The sequence below is a fragment of the Dermacentor variabilis genome, chromosome 4, assembly GCF_050947875.1.
Source record: "Dermacentor variabilis isolate Ectoservices chromosome 4, ASM5094787v1, whole genome shotgun sequence".
NCBI lineage: Eukaryota > Metazoa > Arthropoda > Arachnida > Ixodida > Ixodidae > Dermacentor > Dermacentor variabilis.
Genome location: NC_134571.1, coordinates 92,368,966 through 92,386,098, shown reverse-complemented (window position 1 = coordinate 92,386,098; position 17,133 = coordinate 92,368,966). Strand labels below are relative to the sequence as shown.

General features: G+C 48.0%; 1 protein-coding gene across 6 annotated transcripts in view; it reads right to left on the bottom strand.

Annotated features, from left to right (window-relative positions):
• Positions 1-15,677, bottom strand: part of LOC142579501 (very long chain fatty acid elongase 7-like) — a 95,698-nt gene extending 80,021 nt beyond the window's left edge. The window contains exons 1-2 of one of the 6 annotated variants that reach the window (XM_075689757.1): positions 15,538-15,658; positions 14,910-15,082 (exon numbers count right to left, since the gene is read on the bottom strand). Coding sequence is in view for 1 of the 6 variants with exons in the window: in XM_075689754.1 (XP_075545869.1) it covers positions 14,412-14,425 (14 nt within the window). In the remaining 5 variants the exon portion in view is untranslated. Of the gene's footprint in view, positions 1-14,411; positions 14,561-14,909; positions 15,083-15,537 lie in introns of those variants that run through there. The other 5 variants (XM_075689756.1, XM_075689759.1, XM_075689763.1 and 2 more) reach the window with 5 other exon arrangements.
• Positions 15,678-17,133: the final 1,456 nt, after the last annotated feature.

Sequence of the window (17,133 nt, the reverse complement as noted above, 5' to 3'; positions counted from 1 at the left end):
GCCGTCTATTGCCCTCATAAAAAACGAGATCAAGTATCTGGCTCTGGTGCAATCGGGGTTCATGTGTGATTTAATGCAAAAGTTGTTGTTTTTTTTTCATTGCTTTTGCTCGTGTATATATAGTTCTGGCGATTTCGCAAATCGCACTTATAAAGCCCTATAACGTCTTTCCGATACATTATAGTTTCATCTGACATGTATCTTTCGATCTGTTGCAGTTTGTGAGTATTCATATTTAGCCACCCTCTTTCCTCAACCTGAGAAACAACTGTCCTTGTGCCGTAAAATGTGAGAGCAGCCCCAGCTTCCACCTTGTTCCTTTGGGTGCTTGCTTCCCGTGCTCCCTCGTCGGGAACGGAAAAGACCTAAGAAAACTACTACAACTCAAACGGGAACACGGCCAAGAAAGCAGGCGGGTATAACGCTTTGAAGACGATGGCCGACTCATGGGCCTGGTATTCTGCACAACGCGAAGCGCTCAGAGATCAGGCAACACGCTCACGCGCAAGAACACACACACACGTACAGGGTGTAGTGAAACGTGCGAACACACCCAACGCCAACAGCAGGACTCGTTGGTTCCTACTTTTCGTTAAAAAAAGAAAGGCCGAAGCACTTTTGTTGCGTTCTTATAAGGTCGTCCAGTGGCAGCAAGCCCCTAGCTGTGTGCCGTGAACTCTCGCAGCTGGAGACGCCGAGTCACAAACCAGAGATAGCGTAAACCTCTAACTTGTGAAACGCGCACAGATAACGTTCGTGATTTCTACTCGCCTGTACATCGCTGAAAAGTGGACGAAGAAATTCCTGCAAACGATTCAGGAGAAAAGGAAACTCTAATCTGCTAATGTTAAATGACTCCTGTCACCTTGTCTCCTTTAGTGGCAGGAAAGGTTCCTTACGTGCAAACTATCACACCGTGCATCGACCATAACCCACTCGGAAAGAAGAAATAGTACAGGGTCACCTTGCGTCACATTCGCTTTCCGTAGAGAACGGTTCGTGCAGAAGGTCCCCAGAGTCCATGTACATGCACTCGGCTCGAGCTGCCCTCGTTCCGGAAAGTGAGGTCAGGTATTACGTCATCGCCATATCTTAAGAGGCTCCTCCGCATGCAAAATACTGGAGACCTATTAATAAGGTGTGCGGCGTTCACTGAAGGCTGAACAGAAAAGCAAAGCGGGGTCACCGAAGCATTGATATTTGTCTTTGTGAACCGTCGAGACTCCGACTGCATACAGAACAAGCCATATTGATGGCTCTTAACTCTATCCCTGCTGCGCAGTGAAACTCCACAATGCCTGACGTCGGTTCCCTGTAGCTTATCCAATGAGTTTCTGCAGCAGTTATTGCCAGGGTGATCAGTTTCGCTCAAATTAAGCCCATTTACTTGACTCTACCAGGCGGCTTGCAGCATTCCTCAATCGCATGTCAAAGTCTCTCGTTGCATTTATTTATTTATTTATTTATTTATTTATTTATTTATTTATTTATTTATTTATTTCCCTGTCTATCTATCTCTTTTCTTGCCTTTTATATTCGGGCTTTCTTCTCGCTTTTTCTTTCTTTTTTTCCTTAAGGGTAGGGTGCAGAGACACGTTCGTAAAAATAGTAATACATAGTGATTTATTGTGTCAATGAGTCTGTTTGCAAGAGTTATGTTTTCACGTGGCGTTGAAGACGTGGTACTTTATATTAAATGCGGGAGTCTCGTCGGATATACGAGCACAGCGAGCTAAAATCTATCGCCATCATTGCTCCACGTAAGGTACCGTTACAATATTACTAATCTGGGGCTGAGTTCACAAAGCTTGTCATTCGTAAGTGATCTTTGCAATTGGATGGCCGCCTTCGCTAATGATATGAACAGCATTACGATTGGCTAAATTTTCTCTTACGAGCAGTTGTAGCGAGAAGGCTTCTTTGTTTCAATACCGGCCCTGATGTGTTACAGTAACGTTCAAATAAGCGTTACCATTCACGTTTCGACAGTCTTTGCTCGACGTTTTTAGAATAGTTTGCCACATCTGAAAGCGTCTGTCGTAACACGTTAGAAACGGCATTTTCTTTTTTGGGTTGGAAGAGTCGAATTGTCGCACACATTCTTTGGATAAAATATTCCGCGTGTTTTCGGTTGCTTTTAGACGTAAATATTAAAGAATATAGCCAATAGCTTCAGAATAAGAAAAAAGGTTTGGGGATACAGCAGGCATGCTGCTTTGTTCTCACAAGTCTAACACATGCGATCAATTTGAATTAAATTATTTTCGTTAGAAACAGTGCTCATGTCTTGTCCCTTTCGTAATCCCCTTTCCGAATTCTACGCTGTCTCTTCAACCATATTACCAGGACCGTACAGTTTAATACTTAGGGGCGGATTTCACAAATATTTTTATTCGTATATACGAGTGCTATTTGCAATAGGCTGGCCGCTTTGGTTAATCATACGTCCGACAACAGGATTGACTGGGATCCTGCTCTTCCAGCGTTCCAACGTAAGAACTTTTTTGAATATGGGTAAAAATGAACTAGAATGAAATCTGGCCCTACCACAATGGGTGCCACGGTATATGCGAGGTTTCTTTTATTTATCTTTTCTTATCGTTAACGAAAATTTTTGAAATCAGCCGTGCTATTTAGCAATATACTACTTCTAAATCTAGATTACTCTCGGAGGCGAACGTTATTTGCGCAACAAATCGAAATTGTTTCTTGAATAATTAACGAAGTTTTGCTAATTAACTCTTAAACTAATTAAACTAATTAATTAAAACCATGTCTATTCCGGGACGAGTTCTGAAGGTTAGACCAGTTTTAATACATGCGTTCCCAAAGACACCTTCACAGTGTATCCGTATGACTCCGTGTATGCGGTCGCGTTTCTGACGCGTGGACTGCTTGTATTAGCGTCGTGAAATAAAACCATTTAAAAGCAACAGGATATGTTGTGCACTTCAAAACACCAATCGAACGACGAAGGCTGAAATAAGTCTTCTTTCCTTTCCGACGGGCACGTCTCCAGAAAGTATACAGTGGGCGGTGAAGCTCCCAATCGGCAAACACGTGACCGTGCCGGTGAAAGTTTGCATCGTGCACTTTGTTGGGGCCAAGGACTTCTTCCGTAGGGGCATCGGTAAGCAAAATACTAACTGTCGACATTGATCACGAAAGCATAGGCACTGATCTTTCACGACACGCTACCGAGTCCACGCCTATGCCTTACGACGTTATAAGGCTTTCGGAACGCCACCGCAGCAGTTGATTATTTGTAAACCCGTTAGGCAGCTGTGTCTGGTTTTCCAGCACAAGCGGAAAATGAATGGCCCGTTCATTTTGAGGGGTGGTCGATAGCTTTAACAGGCTATATGCCACGCTGCATACGTGAATGAATGTGTTTTGAATGTGTTCTGAATGTGTTTTGAATGCGTTCTGAACGTGTTTTGAAGTACGCCTCCGGTCCTACTTTTTGGCACGGTAGTTTTATGACAGGTTTTTAACGTTCTAGACTGTTGCGCTTGAAGGACTGTGCAGTAACACTCCTCGTTGGAGCAAAATAAGCAAGCAATCCTTTTTTTATCCCGGGCTCGACGGCTGCATTTTGATCGGGGCGAAATCTAAAACGCCCGTGTACCGTGCAACAAGCAGGTACACCATGCTGGATATGCATGATAGTCACTTACACTTAATGCGGGGCGTGCATTGTTATATTCATGAATGTCATTAATGCAAAGCGTGGTATGGCGTGTGGAAAGCGCGACTGAAAGATACAACAAGCTCATGCATATTGATACGACTGAAGAAATAAACGCGAATTCTTATGAGGCTTGCCTTGAACATGCGACGTCTGTACAAACAGCCCTTGAATAGTAACAGCTTCAGCACTACATGCGTTGACGGACGCCACGACAAATAAGGTAGCGGCGTCCGGAGATTCCCTGTCTTCTCTTATAGAGTGCCGGCTCCTTTTTCCGTTTCTTTTTTTTTTAACAGGCTTGAAATTGATCCATAATGTCTGCTAAAGACACCCACTTTGCAAAAATATAGCGTCATCACTACCCCATTCCGCAGCCGGTAAGGGGACAAGCTCGGCGTGCTACGACACAGACGCGCATTCGGTCGGCGATCCTGCAGGAGTCGTATTTTGTAGCGCATCGGTTTCCGAAGAATTCGCTTTGCGAGCAGCGATTGGTCGCCGCCTGGGTGAGGCAGTCGCCTCGGGGCGCGCACGCATATTATGATGACGTCACGCATACGTCGATCATGCGGAAACCGAATCCATCGTCTGCTACGAAGCGAAGTGGCGCGAGGTGCTTCGGTGTGATCCGAAGGCGCAGTGTGCCGTGTTCGTGGGCGAGATGGGCGTTCAGAGCAAAATGACGGCGATGGTGATACCTGTGGCGTCTGTCGCAGTGCTTAGTAGGGGTGAGGCAAATGAAATTTGGCGGGTGGGACAACTTAAAATTTAGCATTGGGCCAACTTAAATTTGGGGGTGGGCCAACTCCAAATTTTGGGTAGGCCAAATTAAGTTTGGGGGTGTGCTTACGCATACTTAGACAACTACAGTGGAGTTTCTCTACGCCAAGTTAGCGCACGACGTACCACCTAGCGGCATGAATGGGTCGACCGCAGTAAACAAAATAGGCTAAATCACTCACTGCCAGTATGTCGCACACAAACACACACACACGTTTCATAATGAAAAACATAAACATCATCAATAGCATCAACAAATTATTTTTATTTACAAAGAAGCGTTTCTAATTTGCAATACTTTCGCTTGGTTTGTGACGTTCATTCCCAGAAAAAAAGAAAAGAAACCTGCGCGCTGATTGGCCTCTGTCCTTCCTCTCGTTCTCATTACGTTCAAATGTGTCGCCATCGCCAAACGACTGCTTCGGAAACCGAATCATTAGAGACTTGGGCTCCTGATAATCTCTGTGCACGTCATCGTGGATCATCTGGCTCGCCACCTATAGTCCATGTGCATAGCGAATCCTGACGTGAAACGTCAGTTTGTTCTGCATATGGGGTCGCTTGCTAAAACCTCATGTAACGAAAACTTGTTGGGCTATTATCGCTTTTATATCGTTGCAACCGTACCGACCACGTGCCTTATATACTTTGGTATCATTTTGTACAGCAGCCATCACTCGATGATGCATGTGTCGTCGCGTGCACAGGCGGCGCTGTTGTCAAGGCACGCATGACGCAGTCTGAGGTCAATTCAACTTCCCAATCAGCGTTGCGGCACTGCGTTTGTCGATCCTAGCGGGAGTTGTCTCTTTTGAGAGAGCTCACTCTATTATTGTTTCATCCATCAAACTCAAACCTCTACTCATCGGGAGCTATAAGACTTACAGGTGGGCAATTTGCACACTTGTAAGCGCTCCTTGAAACTGCTCATGATTTCGTGGCCATTATTGACGCTCAACCTCAAATCGACGCAGTTTTTTTTAGACTTTCAAAAAACGTTTGATTATATTTAAAACTGTAGACTTTTTTAAGATAAATGCTGTACTAAAGAAAGGAAATGTTAGTGCTGTGTATATAAGCCTATTTGTGCTCCCGACGACAGTGTGTATTAACTGGCCAAGTTTTCTCGCTGGAAGGTCCCGCAATGGTCGGTCCTGGGACCGCAGCTTCTTGTGGTATCTATAAACGACATTATTGATCAAATATCTCTCCAAATCAAACTATATGCAGGTGACTGTATAATTTCGCAAGACCAATAATCATTACGACTAGATACACTTAAATGAGCCTCTTAATCAGTTGGAAGAATGATGAGAGACCTGGCAAATGAAGATCAACCCAGCAAAAAAACAGCGATGATAATCACCAGAAACCGCTCGCTGGTATGCAATTTACCTACGGTTTAAACCGATCTTTTTTGTATGAAACAAAGAGTTACAAGTACGCGGGCTTGATATTTGCTTCGTATCTGCGACGGAATGAGGGTATTTCTCACATCAAGAAAAGAAAGCAGTAATCAAAAATTTATCTTCAGGACGGACTTTGCGTCAGGTACCAGAAGATGTTAAGTTAAAGGCATACAAAGCGCTCATCCAACCAGTCGTTGAACATGCGTCAGTAAGCTGGTATTCACACATGAAAGAAAATATCGCTGTTAGAAGGCGTTCAAAGAAAATCGGTCAAATTTGGGTACGGCGCCTACAGCTGGCGAGCTAGTACTTCTGGTAAAATAGCTGAACTGGATTCTGTACAATACCAGCGTCATTCAGCTTGGTTAGAGCACCTAATCTTTCACAGTAAAATAGGAATGTAAAAGGACGATCTTATCCAGCATATCACCAGACCAACTGTGCGCTAGCGCCACTCCAAAAAAACTACAGGACTTTTGCAGTCGGATCGATATCTTTAAAATTCATTGTTTCCGCGAACGGTCCAAAAGAAGGCCGCCAGGCGACGTTGTTGAACGCTCATTCTCTGCAAATTTCGTAGCAGTCCTGACAGCCCTGACAGGTAAAGTTGTTACTAAGAATGTGTTTCGTTTGCTGCCTCGTATATGCATATATTTCCCTCTGCATGTTTTACGATGTGACGTATACCCTGTATCGGTGCTGTTGTACACAAAACATTCCATGTATATTCCTGTGTGCAAGTGCCATTAGGTGCAAGACATGTATCAATCACTATGTAGTGATGAATCTTGTATCCACACTCCTGCTAACAGCCTTTTAAGGCCAGCAGTATTGTTAATATAAATAAATACGCTGTAGAAATCTGACGATTGCTCAGCTATCGGTTCAGAGGGGCATATACAGGTTGCCCAAAATAATTTTAGCCATACATTTAAAAATGAAAGGCACTCCGGACGCGAGTTGAACCGAATGCATAATGTTGTTACTCAGGTTATTTTTTATTTTCCCCTTGTTGTGTTTGTTGTGTGTTGTTTTCCCCTTGTTGTGTTTAAGTAATCAACTTTTTAAGTATTGTCTGCAGACCCCAAGTGTGATATGCAAAGTTGTAGAGCATCTTGAGAAGCCTCTCAATAAATTGTTTCCAACACGATATATCTCACATGGTCCTTTCTTTCCGCGTTCCAAGGAAAGCCCGCGAAATATGAAGAAATACCACGTGACGGGGTGCTTGTGCACTGTTATTGTGCTGCTCTCAAGCGTGCGATGGATAAACAAGGTCGGCTGCCCAGCAACCACCTGCCAGAGCACCGAGCCATGTAACCTCCTCGCACCCCACATGCGTAGGGCGGAGTCGTGAAGTCGCAGGCGAGTAAAAGCTTGGAACAGCCGGCGCTGCGACACCACCTCTCGCCTCCTCTACTCCGTGCGTACGTGCTGCTGCCATGGGAAGACGGACGGAAGTCCGGACGCCCGAAGGAGAAGCGGCTTTGCAGGAAGAGCGCCGTACTGCCAAACGAGAAGCGATACGTCGCCGCCGGGCTGATCCGGAACGCCGCGCCGAAGCTGCGGCTGAGAAGAGGCGACGCCGAGTCGAGGATCCCAAGTTTCAGTACAGGAAACGCGAGAGTCGACGCCTGAACGCTCGACGTCACCGTGAAAGCGATCCCCGCCAGCGACTGCTCGAAGAGTTTCAGCGCCAAGCCCGCCGAAAACTTAGCAATACCTAGCGTAAACTCGCAAAACCTAGAAACGACTTAGCCTAGCCTACCAACAACTTCGCAAAACCTAGCATAACCTCGCAAAACCTACAAACTTAGGCAAGCCACGTAAAATCTAGGTGATCGCAAGCTCCGCTGATGGCTCCAGCCTTGCACCACTAGTACAAGTTGCGCACGTTTTTTTTTTTTGTTGTTGTTGTTGTTGTTGTTGTTGTTTTTATGTAGCGCGTATTGAGCAACAGAAATCTGTGTCGGTAATTTTTCATGTTGCTCCATAATTTTCTCATTGTTACCTTTATTCTACTTATGCTATTTCAGAAGTTGATTAATTAATTAAAACTTATTATGTAATTTAGGTGGAGTGCAAAAAAATATTCTGAGTATCTCCAAGCGACGACAAGCATTACCTTGGTTCTGTCCAGCTACGTAGCATTCGCATATTTTTAGACTCTGGCTAAAGTTAACTGGGACACCCTGTATATATTGACAAGTGTACTTGTCTTTATCGGGCGACACGTTTCACCGCCTAACAAATGCTATCGCACAGCGCAGGGCACGCCTACATGTATCGGAAGTTTCTGGAATGTTATCGATGGTTCCATCCGCTGTCTGTGACCGAACCTTATGTAAACTGATTGCATGTGTGCGCGACGCGAATAATGTAGAACTTTGTGGAAGATACGCGGGTCCCAGCGATTAGTCTGGAACATTCGACGATTGATGTATAAAAGCCGACATGCTTGACCCGTTGATCAGATTTTCGACGATCGCCAACCGTGTTCGCCGCTATCGTTGTGCTGTAACTGTAGCCTGTTTTGTGGGCACAGGTTCGCCCAATAAAAGTTAGTTTTGTCTTTCACAGTATTGCTACTGTGTTCTTCAACGTCGCCACCACGTGACATCTGGTGAAGGTACTTTTCGTTCATGTACCGGACGCCCCGGACAAGCCGTGATCCAAGCCCGGACCGCAAAGAGAACACCAACGTAGTCCCGGACCATCGAGCAATCCGCCGTCTTCAACAGCTGCCCCCGGAGCACGGACTTCTACCTGAGAAGACCAAGAAAATTGTGGCCAAGGCAACCCCGATGGCAGCCCCAGCGTCCCCCATCGTGCTGCAACAGTCCAGAGAGCCTCCGACGTGCCGCGGTTCAACATTCGAGGACCCGGAAACCTGGCTTGAGACGTATGAGAGGGTCGCTGCTTTTAACAGCTGGAACAGCGACGACAAATTGCGACATGTCTTCTTCGCATTAGAAGACGCTGCCAGGACGTGGATCGAGAACCGAGAATCCACCTTAACGTCGTGGGACCTGTTCCGAAGCGGCTTCCTGCAGACCTTCACAAGCGTCGTACGCCGAGAACGAGCCCGAGCACTACTAGAAACCAGAGTGCAGCTGCCTAATGAAATCACCGCGATCCTTACAGAAAAAATGAGCCGCCTATTCCGTCACGCCGACCCGGAAATGCCCGAGGAGAAGAAAGTCCGCCTACTCATGCGTGGTGTGAAGGAGGAACTTTTTGCCGGAATGGTACGAAGCCCACCGAAGACCGTCGATGAATTTCTTCGCGAGGCCACCAGCATCGAGAAGACACTCGAGATGCGAAACCGGCAATTCGACCGCCGCACGAACTCGACAAAAGACGCCGGAGTTCAGTCACTGGCCACCGACGACCTACGCGAGACTATCCGCGCGGTCGTGCGGGAGGAGCTACAGAAGCTGTCCCCATCATCACAGCCTCAAGTGGCTTCGATTGCCGACGCCGTACGTGAGCAGCTCCAACAACAACTCGGAGTAGCCCCTGAATCGCCGCAGCCTCAGCCGCAAGCGATGACCTACGCCGCCGTCGCCCGCCGTCAAGGTCCCCCTCCACGACCGCGCCAGGGCCCCGTAACGCCGCAATTCCGTCGAGCACCACCGCCGCCGCCAGCACGCCCACCCGTCGCCCAGCGCAGCTACCCGAGGAAAACAGACGTTTGGCGCGCTCCTGACCACCGCCAGCTCTGCTACCACTGCGGAGAAGCGGGTCACGTCTACCGACGATGCCCATATCGGGAGATGGGACTGCGAGGTTTCGCCGTCAATGCTCCGCGCCCGCAGCAAGGTGAACGCCCTCGCGATGTCGCCGACTACCTCGCCGATACGCAGTGGAGCTCTCGACGACCGTCGTGTTCGCCCTCACCAGGCCGCTACCTGTCGCCGCAGCGCCGACCATACACTGGCCCAGCCCGGGGCCGGTCAGCGAGCCCATATCCGGAAAACTAAAAGCAGCAACCGATGGAGGTGCGGTTGCTGTTCGTCGAACTGACGAAGATCCTCCGCCGCCGACGAAAACACCGAAGAAACTACCTCGACGACATAACGACACGCCGCCATCCCGACGAAGTCTGGAAGCAAAGAATACGACAACGAAAGGCGACTTGACGACGCGACGTTCCAGCTTCAGTTCAACACGACGCAGCCGTGATCCGACACTCAGATCTAACTGCAACGCCAGGCAAAGAACCACCGACCTCGACGTGCTTCTCGACGGCCACGCATTTACCGCCTTAGTGGACACAGGGGCCGATTACTCCGTAATGAGTAGACACATCGCCGCCCAGTTGAAGAAAGTTAAAACTGCATGGGAAGGCCCTCAAATTCGAACCGCTGGAGGACACCTCATTACGCCGACTGGAATCTGCACGGCAAGAATTACCGTTCATGACCGGACTTACCCTGCCACCTTCGTTATCCTCCAACAGTGTTCACGAGACGTCATTCTCGGCATGGACTTCCTGAACCAACACGGGGCAATCATAGACCTGAAGTCAAAATCGATAACGCTGTCGGAAGATCAAGCGATACAACCGGAGAGCTCTCGTAGTCACCACGCCTTGAGTGTGCTCGAAGATCAAGTGAGCATCCTGCCTCGCTTGAGCATCGTTATTTCGGTCGGCACCGAAATACCCGCTGACGTAGAAGGCGTCATCGAAGGCGACCAACGTCTACTGCTCGAGCGTGAAATTTGCGTCGCTCGAGGAATCGCTCGACTGCACGGAGGAAACAAGAAAGTGTTGCTGACAAACTTCAGCCAGGAGTTCAAGCACATCAACAAGGGCACGACAATCGCATACATCGAGGAAATTCTGGAAACCAGCAATGCGTTTGTCCTCTCGGATTCTGCCGCATGTACCCCGACGACTGTAGCTCCCGAACCAGACTTCGACGTAAATCCAAGTCTCCCCGTGATTAAGCAACAGTAGCTGAGAAGCTTACTTCGACGATACAAAGAGTGCTTTTCGACGTCATCAAGGATTCGACAAGCGCCAGTCGCAAAGCATCGCATAATAACCGAAGAGTGTGCTCGACCCCTCCGCCAGAACCCTTATCGAGTTTCTACACGAGAACGTGAGGCTATCAGGCACCAAGTCTACGAAATGCTGCGCGACGACATCATCCAGCCGTCCAAAAGCCCGTGGGCATCTCCTGTAGTCTTGGTGAAGAAAAAGGACGGAACCCTACGTTTCTGCGTCGATTATCGTCGTCTGAACAAGATCACGAAGAAGGACGTATACCCCTCCCACGAATAGACGACGCATTTGATCGGCTCTGCAACGCTAAATACTTCTCGTTGATGGACCTAAATTCTGGTTATTGGCAAATAGAAGTCGACGAAAGAGATCGCGAAAAGACGGCCTTCATCACCCTAGACGGCCTCTACGAGTTCAAGGTTATGCCGTTCGGACTGTGCTCGGCGCCTGCAACGTTCCAGCGCGTGATGGACACGGTGTTAGCAGGACTGAAGTGGCACACCTGTCTCGTTTACTTGGATGACGTCGTCGTCTTCGCTGGAAATTTCGACGATCACCTCAGGCGGCTTGTGATAGTACTAGACGCCATCAAGTCATCATGGCTTACTCTGAAGCCGGGAAAATGCCGCTTCGCTTACGATGAGCTTCTGTTCCTAGCCCGCGCAATCGGTAAATCTGGTGTCCGTCAAGACCCGCAAAAGACAGCTGCCATCCCACAGTTCCCGCAACCCATCGACAAGAAGGCAGTGCGTAGATTCCTTGGCCTGTGTGCCTACTACAGGCGCTTTGTCAAGGACTTTTCACGCATCGCTGAGCCGTTGACACGTCTAACTAAATGTGATGTTGAGTTCAAGTGGGAAACGCCGCAGGCCGACGCATTTGAAGAACTCAAACGACGCATGCAGTCGCCGCCGGTACTTGCGCACTTCGACGAGTACGCCGATACAGAAATCCATACTGACGCCAGTAGCCTAGGCCTCGGTGCCGTTCTAGTCCAGAGGAGAAACGGAGTCGAACAGATGATAGCTTACACTAGCCGGTCGCTGTCAAAAGCGGAAGGCAACTATTCTACGACCGAAAAGGAATGCCTCGCCATCCTTTGGGCTACAGTTAAATTTCGCCCATATCTTTATCGCAGACCATTCGAAGTCGTCAGCGACCATCACGCGTTGTGTTGGCTAGCGAATATAAAGGATCCTTCAGGACGACTGGCGCAGTGGAGCCTCTGACTACAAGAATACGACATCACTGTAACCTACAAGTCCGGACGAAAACATTCCGATGCCGATTGCCTATCACGCGCCCCCATTGACCCGCCGCCGCAAGATGACGAGAATGACAACGCCTTCCTTGGAATGATAAGCGCGGAAGACCTCGCTGAACAGCAACGGGCAGACCCGGAGCTAAAAAGCCACGTCGAATATTTGGAAGGGCACACCGACGTTGTCCCCAGGGCATTTAAGCGAGGACTATCTTCCTTCACGCTTCAAAACAATCTACTCGTGAAGAAGAACTTTTCACCAGCCCGCGCCAACTACCTTCTTGTTGTTCTGTCGGCACTGCGTCCAGAAGTACTGCGCGCCCTACATGACGATCCGACCACCGGGCACCTCGGCTTCTCCCGGACGCTATCGAGGATACAAGGAAGGTATTACTGGCCGCGTTTAACCGCCGACCTTGCCCGTTACGTCAAGACATGCCGAGACTGTCAGCGACGCAAGACACCACCCACAAGGCCAGCCGGATTACTACAGCCGATCAAGCCTCCTTGCCGACCTTTTCAGCGGATCGGTATGGACTTGTTGGGACCGTTTCCGACATCAACTTCCGGAAATAAGTGGATCGTCGTGGCGACGGACTACCTCACCCGCTTCGCTGAAAGTAAAGCTCTGCCGAAAGGCAGCGCAGCCGAAGTAGCAAAATTTTTCGTCGAAAGCATTCTGCTGAGACATTGCGCCCCAGAAGTCCTCATCACCGACAGAGGACTGGACTTTACAGCAGAACTCACCCAAGCCATTCTTCAGTACAGTCATACAAGACACAGGAGGACAACTGCCTACCACCCACAGACGAATGGTCTTACGGAGCGCCTGAATAAAACACTCGCCGACATGCTAGCAATGTACGTCGACGTCGAACACAAGACCTGGGATGCCGTCCTGCCGAACGTAACCTTCGCTTACAACACGGCGGTGCAAGAAACAACACAGATCACGCCGTTTAAGCTGGTTTACGGCAGGAACCCGACGACGACGCTCGACGCTATGCTGCCGCACGTCACTGACGAAGAGAATGTTGACGTCGCTACCTATCTCCAGCGCGCCGAAGAAGCCCGACAGCTCGCTGGCCTACGGATCAAGAACCAGCAGCGTACCGACTGCCGACACTACAACCTCCGACGACGCTTCGTCGAGTACCAGCCCGGTGACCGTGCTTGGGTTTGGACTCCAATACGTCGACGAGGACTCATTGAGAAACTATTGCGACTTTATTTCGGACCCTACAAGATCATCCGACGTGTTGGCAAACTGGACTATGAGGTCGTGCCAGACGGCATTTCGCAGTCTCAGCGGCGCCGGGCACGATCTGAGGTGGACCACGTAGTGCGTCTGAAGCCCTTTTACGAACGCTGATGAACTTCCTTATTTTTGGTTTGTTTGTTTTGTTGTTTCCTTAGTTTTGGTTTGATCAGATTTTCGACAATCGCTTACCGTGTTCGCCGCTATCGTTGTGCTATAAGCGTAGCCTGTTTTTGTGGGCACAGGTTCGCCCAATAAAAGTTGGTTTTGTCTTTCACAGTATTGCTACTGAGTTCAACTTCACCACCACGTGACAATATATATATATATATATATATATATATATATATATATATATATATATATATATATATATATATATATATATACATATCTTAAGAAGCCAACAAAAATGACACCAAGGACAACATATGGGATGTTACTTGTACTTACCAATTGAATTATAGAAATGACAAATTAATGGAAATTAAAGTGGATGAACAAACAACTTGCCGCAGGTGGGGAACGATCCCACGTCTTCGCATTACGCCTGCGATGCTGCACCAATTGAGCTACCGCGGCGCCGTCTTCCCATCCACTTCCTTGGGTATTTATGTTTTTACTACTAGAAGTAACTTTGGGTGTGTTAGCCAGTGCCACCGCTCACTAACCTTAGCGGCGGATGTGGAGCATCCTTTCTGCCTTTGAATTTCTGCGCTTGTGATTGATTTAGTTTTCTCCCAACAAATTTCCCAACTTCGCAAGTGTTTTGGAAGGGTCTCGCCAATTCACTACATGCCTTTAATACCACTTAATACCACAGGGACGCCTGCAGCGTGTAAAATTTACCGCCTTCCCCATTCAGCCACAATCCTCTGTTTCTCTTTCTATACGTTTCCGGACGCAACGTTCATGACTGCCCATGGTCCTGTAGTTCCCCCTGAAACCTAATCAGGAGCTCAGCAGCCGTCACGGGCTGAAAAAAAAAAATAAATCCTTACCTTGAAAACTCCATGAGGCAGATGTTTGCGAAAGCATTCGGGCCCAGCGTGGAATACTGCCACACCTTAAACGGGTGCGGTTTGCGTAAATCCCTTTGGAGCGGCCGACGGCAAGACAAACGCGCAATGATTCTGTGTGTCGCTGTGCGCTCACCTAAAGAAAGGGAGAGGACGCAGAGCCAAATCTGACCACCACGTTCCCTCGGTCCCGCAACTCCGCGCCACATGTAACTTTATTTAGACATTTTCTTACTCTTTCTGCGAGCATTTAATCCCTCGCAAAGTTGTGCGACGCTGATGCGCGTAACCAATGTCAACATGTTTACGGCCGTGGTTTGGAGCCTGGCCAGGTAGCACCAAAAAGGGGAACGAACAGAAAGGATTGGGCAAGGCCGTCACCGACTAACAGTGGCTGGTTCTCTATCACGATTCCGCTGAAGCTGAAAAAGACAGCGTAATAGAAAAGGGAGAGCTTAGATATAAACGGGGTGGCGTTACCTAAGCAGATGTCTCGTTCCTTCCAGGCGTCAGTTGTACGGCGGGAGCTCTGTTTATAAGTTGGAAACCCAAGCAGCCTTCTCAACACGCGCCAAAATGTCAGCGCAGCAGCGCTATCGTGTCAGTCCCAACAAAGCAGGTTCGTCGCGATTACGAGCCTCACGTCTGCATAGCTGTAACAAAATACACCGCCATACGGAAGTGACCGTGCTAAAATGGTGGTGTGGGAAAAGAAAGGAGCAGGGTGTAGACGCAGCTGAATCTTAGGAGAGAAATAAAAGTAATCATGCATACAATTGTAGCATAATGCTACAGAGAAAGCCCAAAATGGCTCCACGAAGTAAGGCTATTCGATTTATGGACCATACTACGCTCAGCATGGTAACCGCGGCTCAGCAACCAACTCAGTAACCATATAGGAACAGTGAAAGAATATTCACGAAGTGGTTTGCGAGTATGTGGCATTTAAATGTGTATTAACCATGTGCACATGGGAGCAGCACATTTTACTGTCACGGACCAGAAGGCGAGATAACAATTACTTAGGCCAAGAAGTCTATGGTATTTAATAGTAGGGAAACTTGGGCGAGTTGGAGGAAGTTCATATTTGACAAACAGCAATACTTACCATACGAGGACGACGAGAAGACGATCACAACACAAGCGCTGACCTTCAACCAAATATTTGTTGGAAAACGACGCGCGTACATAGACAAACTCCACCCTTGCTGTACGATAAGAAGCCCTGCACGCGCAGCAGAAACCAGCTGCGTGCAACGAAAGTGATGACGTGCGTTAAAAAATAATAAATAAAGAGAAAACACGTACGTTAACGGGAAGATGAAGCTGAATTCGTTAACCTTTCTCGCACAGCTGGCGAAAGGTTCTTCGAGATACTTTCGTTTTACTTGCCGTCAGCATTTGTTGAAAGTAACGGGAAGACGTTTGTGCAAAAGTCAGAGGGTTTGTTATCGAGTGAAAGGGTGGCCGCCATACTAAGCCATATTTTTCTTAGTCGCGTAGACAAGTGGGTCACCAAAAATGTTCGGTAAATTGCATTTTATTGTCTTCAGGTACGCTGATGAATCTCTAACCATCACGGAAAAAAGTGACCATAACTGTGAAGTTGTTGATATATATATATGAAAGAAATTTACATTTGAGTTACCTCCTAATTGTGAACTTCAATTTCAAATCAGACTCAGGCTTCGGGAGAGTCATTTATGCTGTCAGTGTAGGCCCCGCTCTGGAAGAGTGCTTTCAAAATTTTCTTCTGGGTATTCTGAGATCATGAAAACTGCTATTGTTCAGGCTGCACTGCGCTCTGTGCTCCAGAAAACGTGCATACATTCGCTAAGGAATAGTTTCCAGAGTCAGATTGAAATATTGCAATTGGCGGGCTACCATGACAGTAAAATCTTGAGGGCCTGTCACAATATGGTCAAATGGGTTAAATGTTGCAATAAAGTACAAAAATCGAAAGAGCACGTGCGCAATAAAATACTGGTAGCTGTGCCTATGTACACAAATTATTGCACAGCTTGAACAACGTAGCAAATAGGTATGGCGAGCGTGTGGTCATTTCCGCTCGCAGTATTGCTGCCAGTATTTGTGTCCGCTTGCAAAGAAATGCTTCGTTCTCTGGTACGGCTTGCAGTCTGTGTTTTGGAAAGTCAGCCAATAAATACGTTTTCTGCAACACATGTGTCGTTTAAGGTTGCCGTTGCGATGCGGACATATATACGTAGGCCGAACCGGCCGTTGTGTGAATATTCAATTGAAAGTGCACTTGTCTTCTTTGAAAGGTTTCGGGGGCCTGCTTTTGCCTGCGCATTGCAGGGAGTGTGGGTGCGTACCACTAAAAAAATAAAAAGTCGCAGTTTCGCCCGAAAGGCGAAGCGCCGATTGCTATAGCAAATTAGTAGATAGCTATGCGAAGTAAGGATAGTAGTTTTATCGGCCGTATAAACTTGTAAACATTCAATTACTAACTAAACAAGCGCGGTGTCACGCGCGCACAGGCAATGAACACACCACGCTCGATGACTGCGGAAACTCGCTGTGAAAAACGCTGGAGTGAGGAATCGTGGCAGCAGCAGCGAGTGAATTGACCTTCGTGCATCTCTCGCTTCAGCGCAAACGAAACGCCGAACCGGCACTACGCGCACTCTCCGAATATCGCGGATCGCTTTCAAGATGAGGCCCGCGCGGACGCGCACTTTAA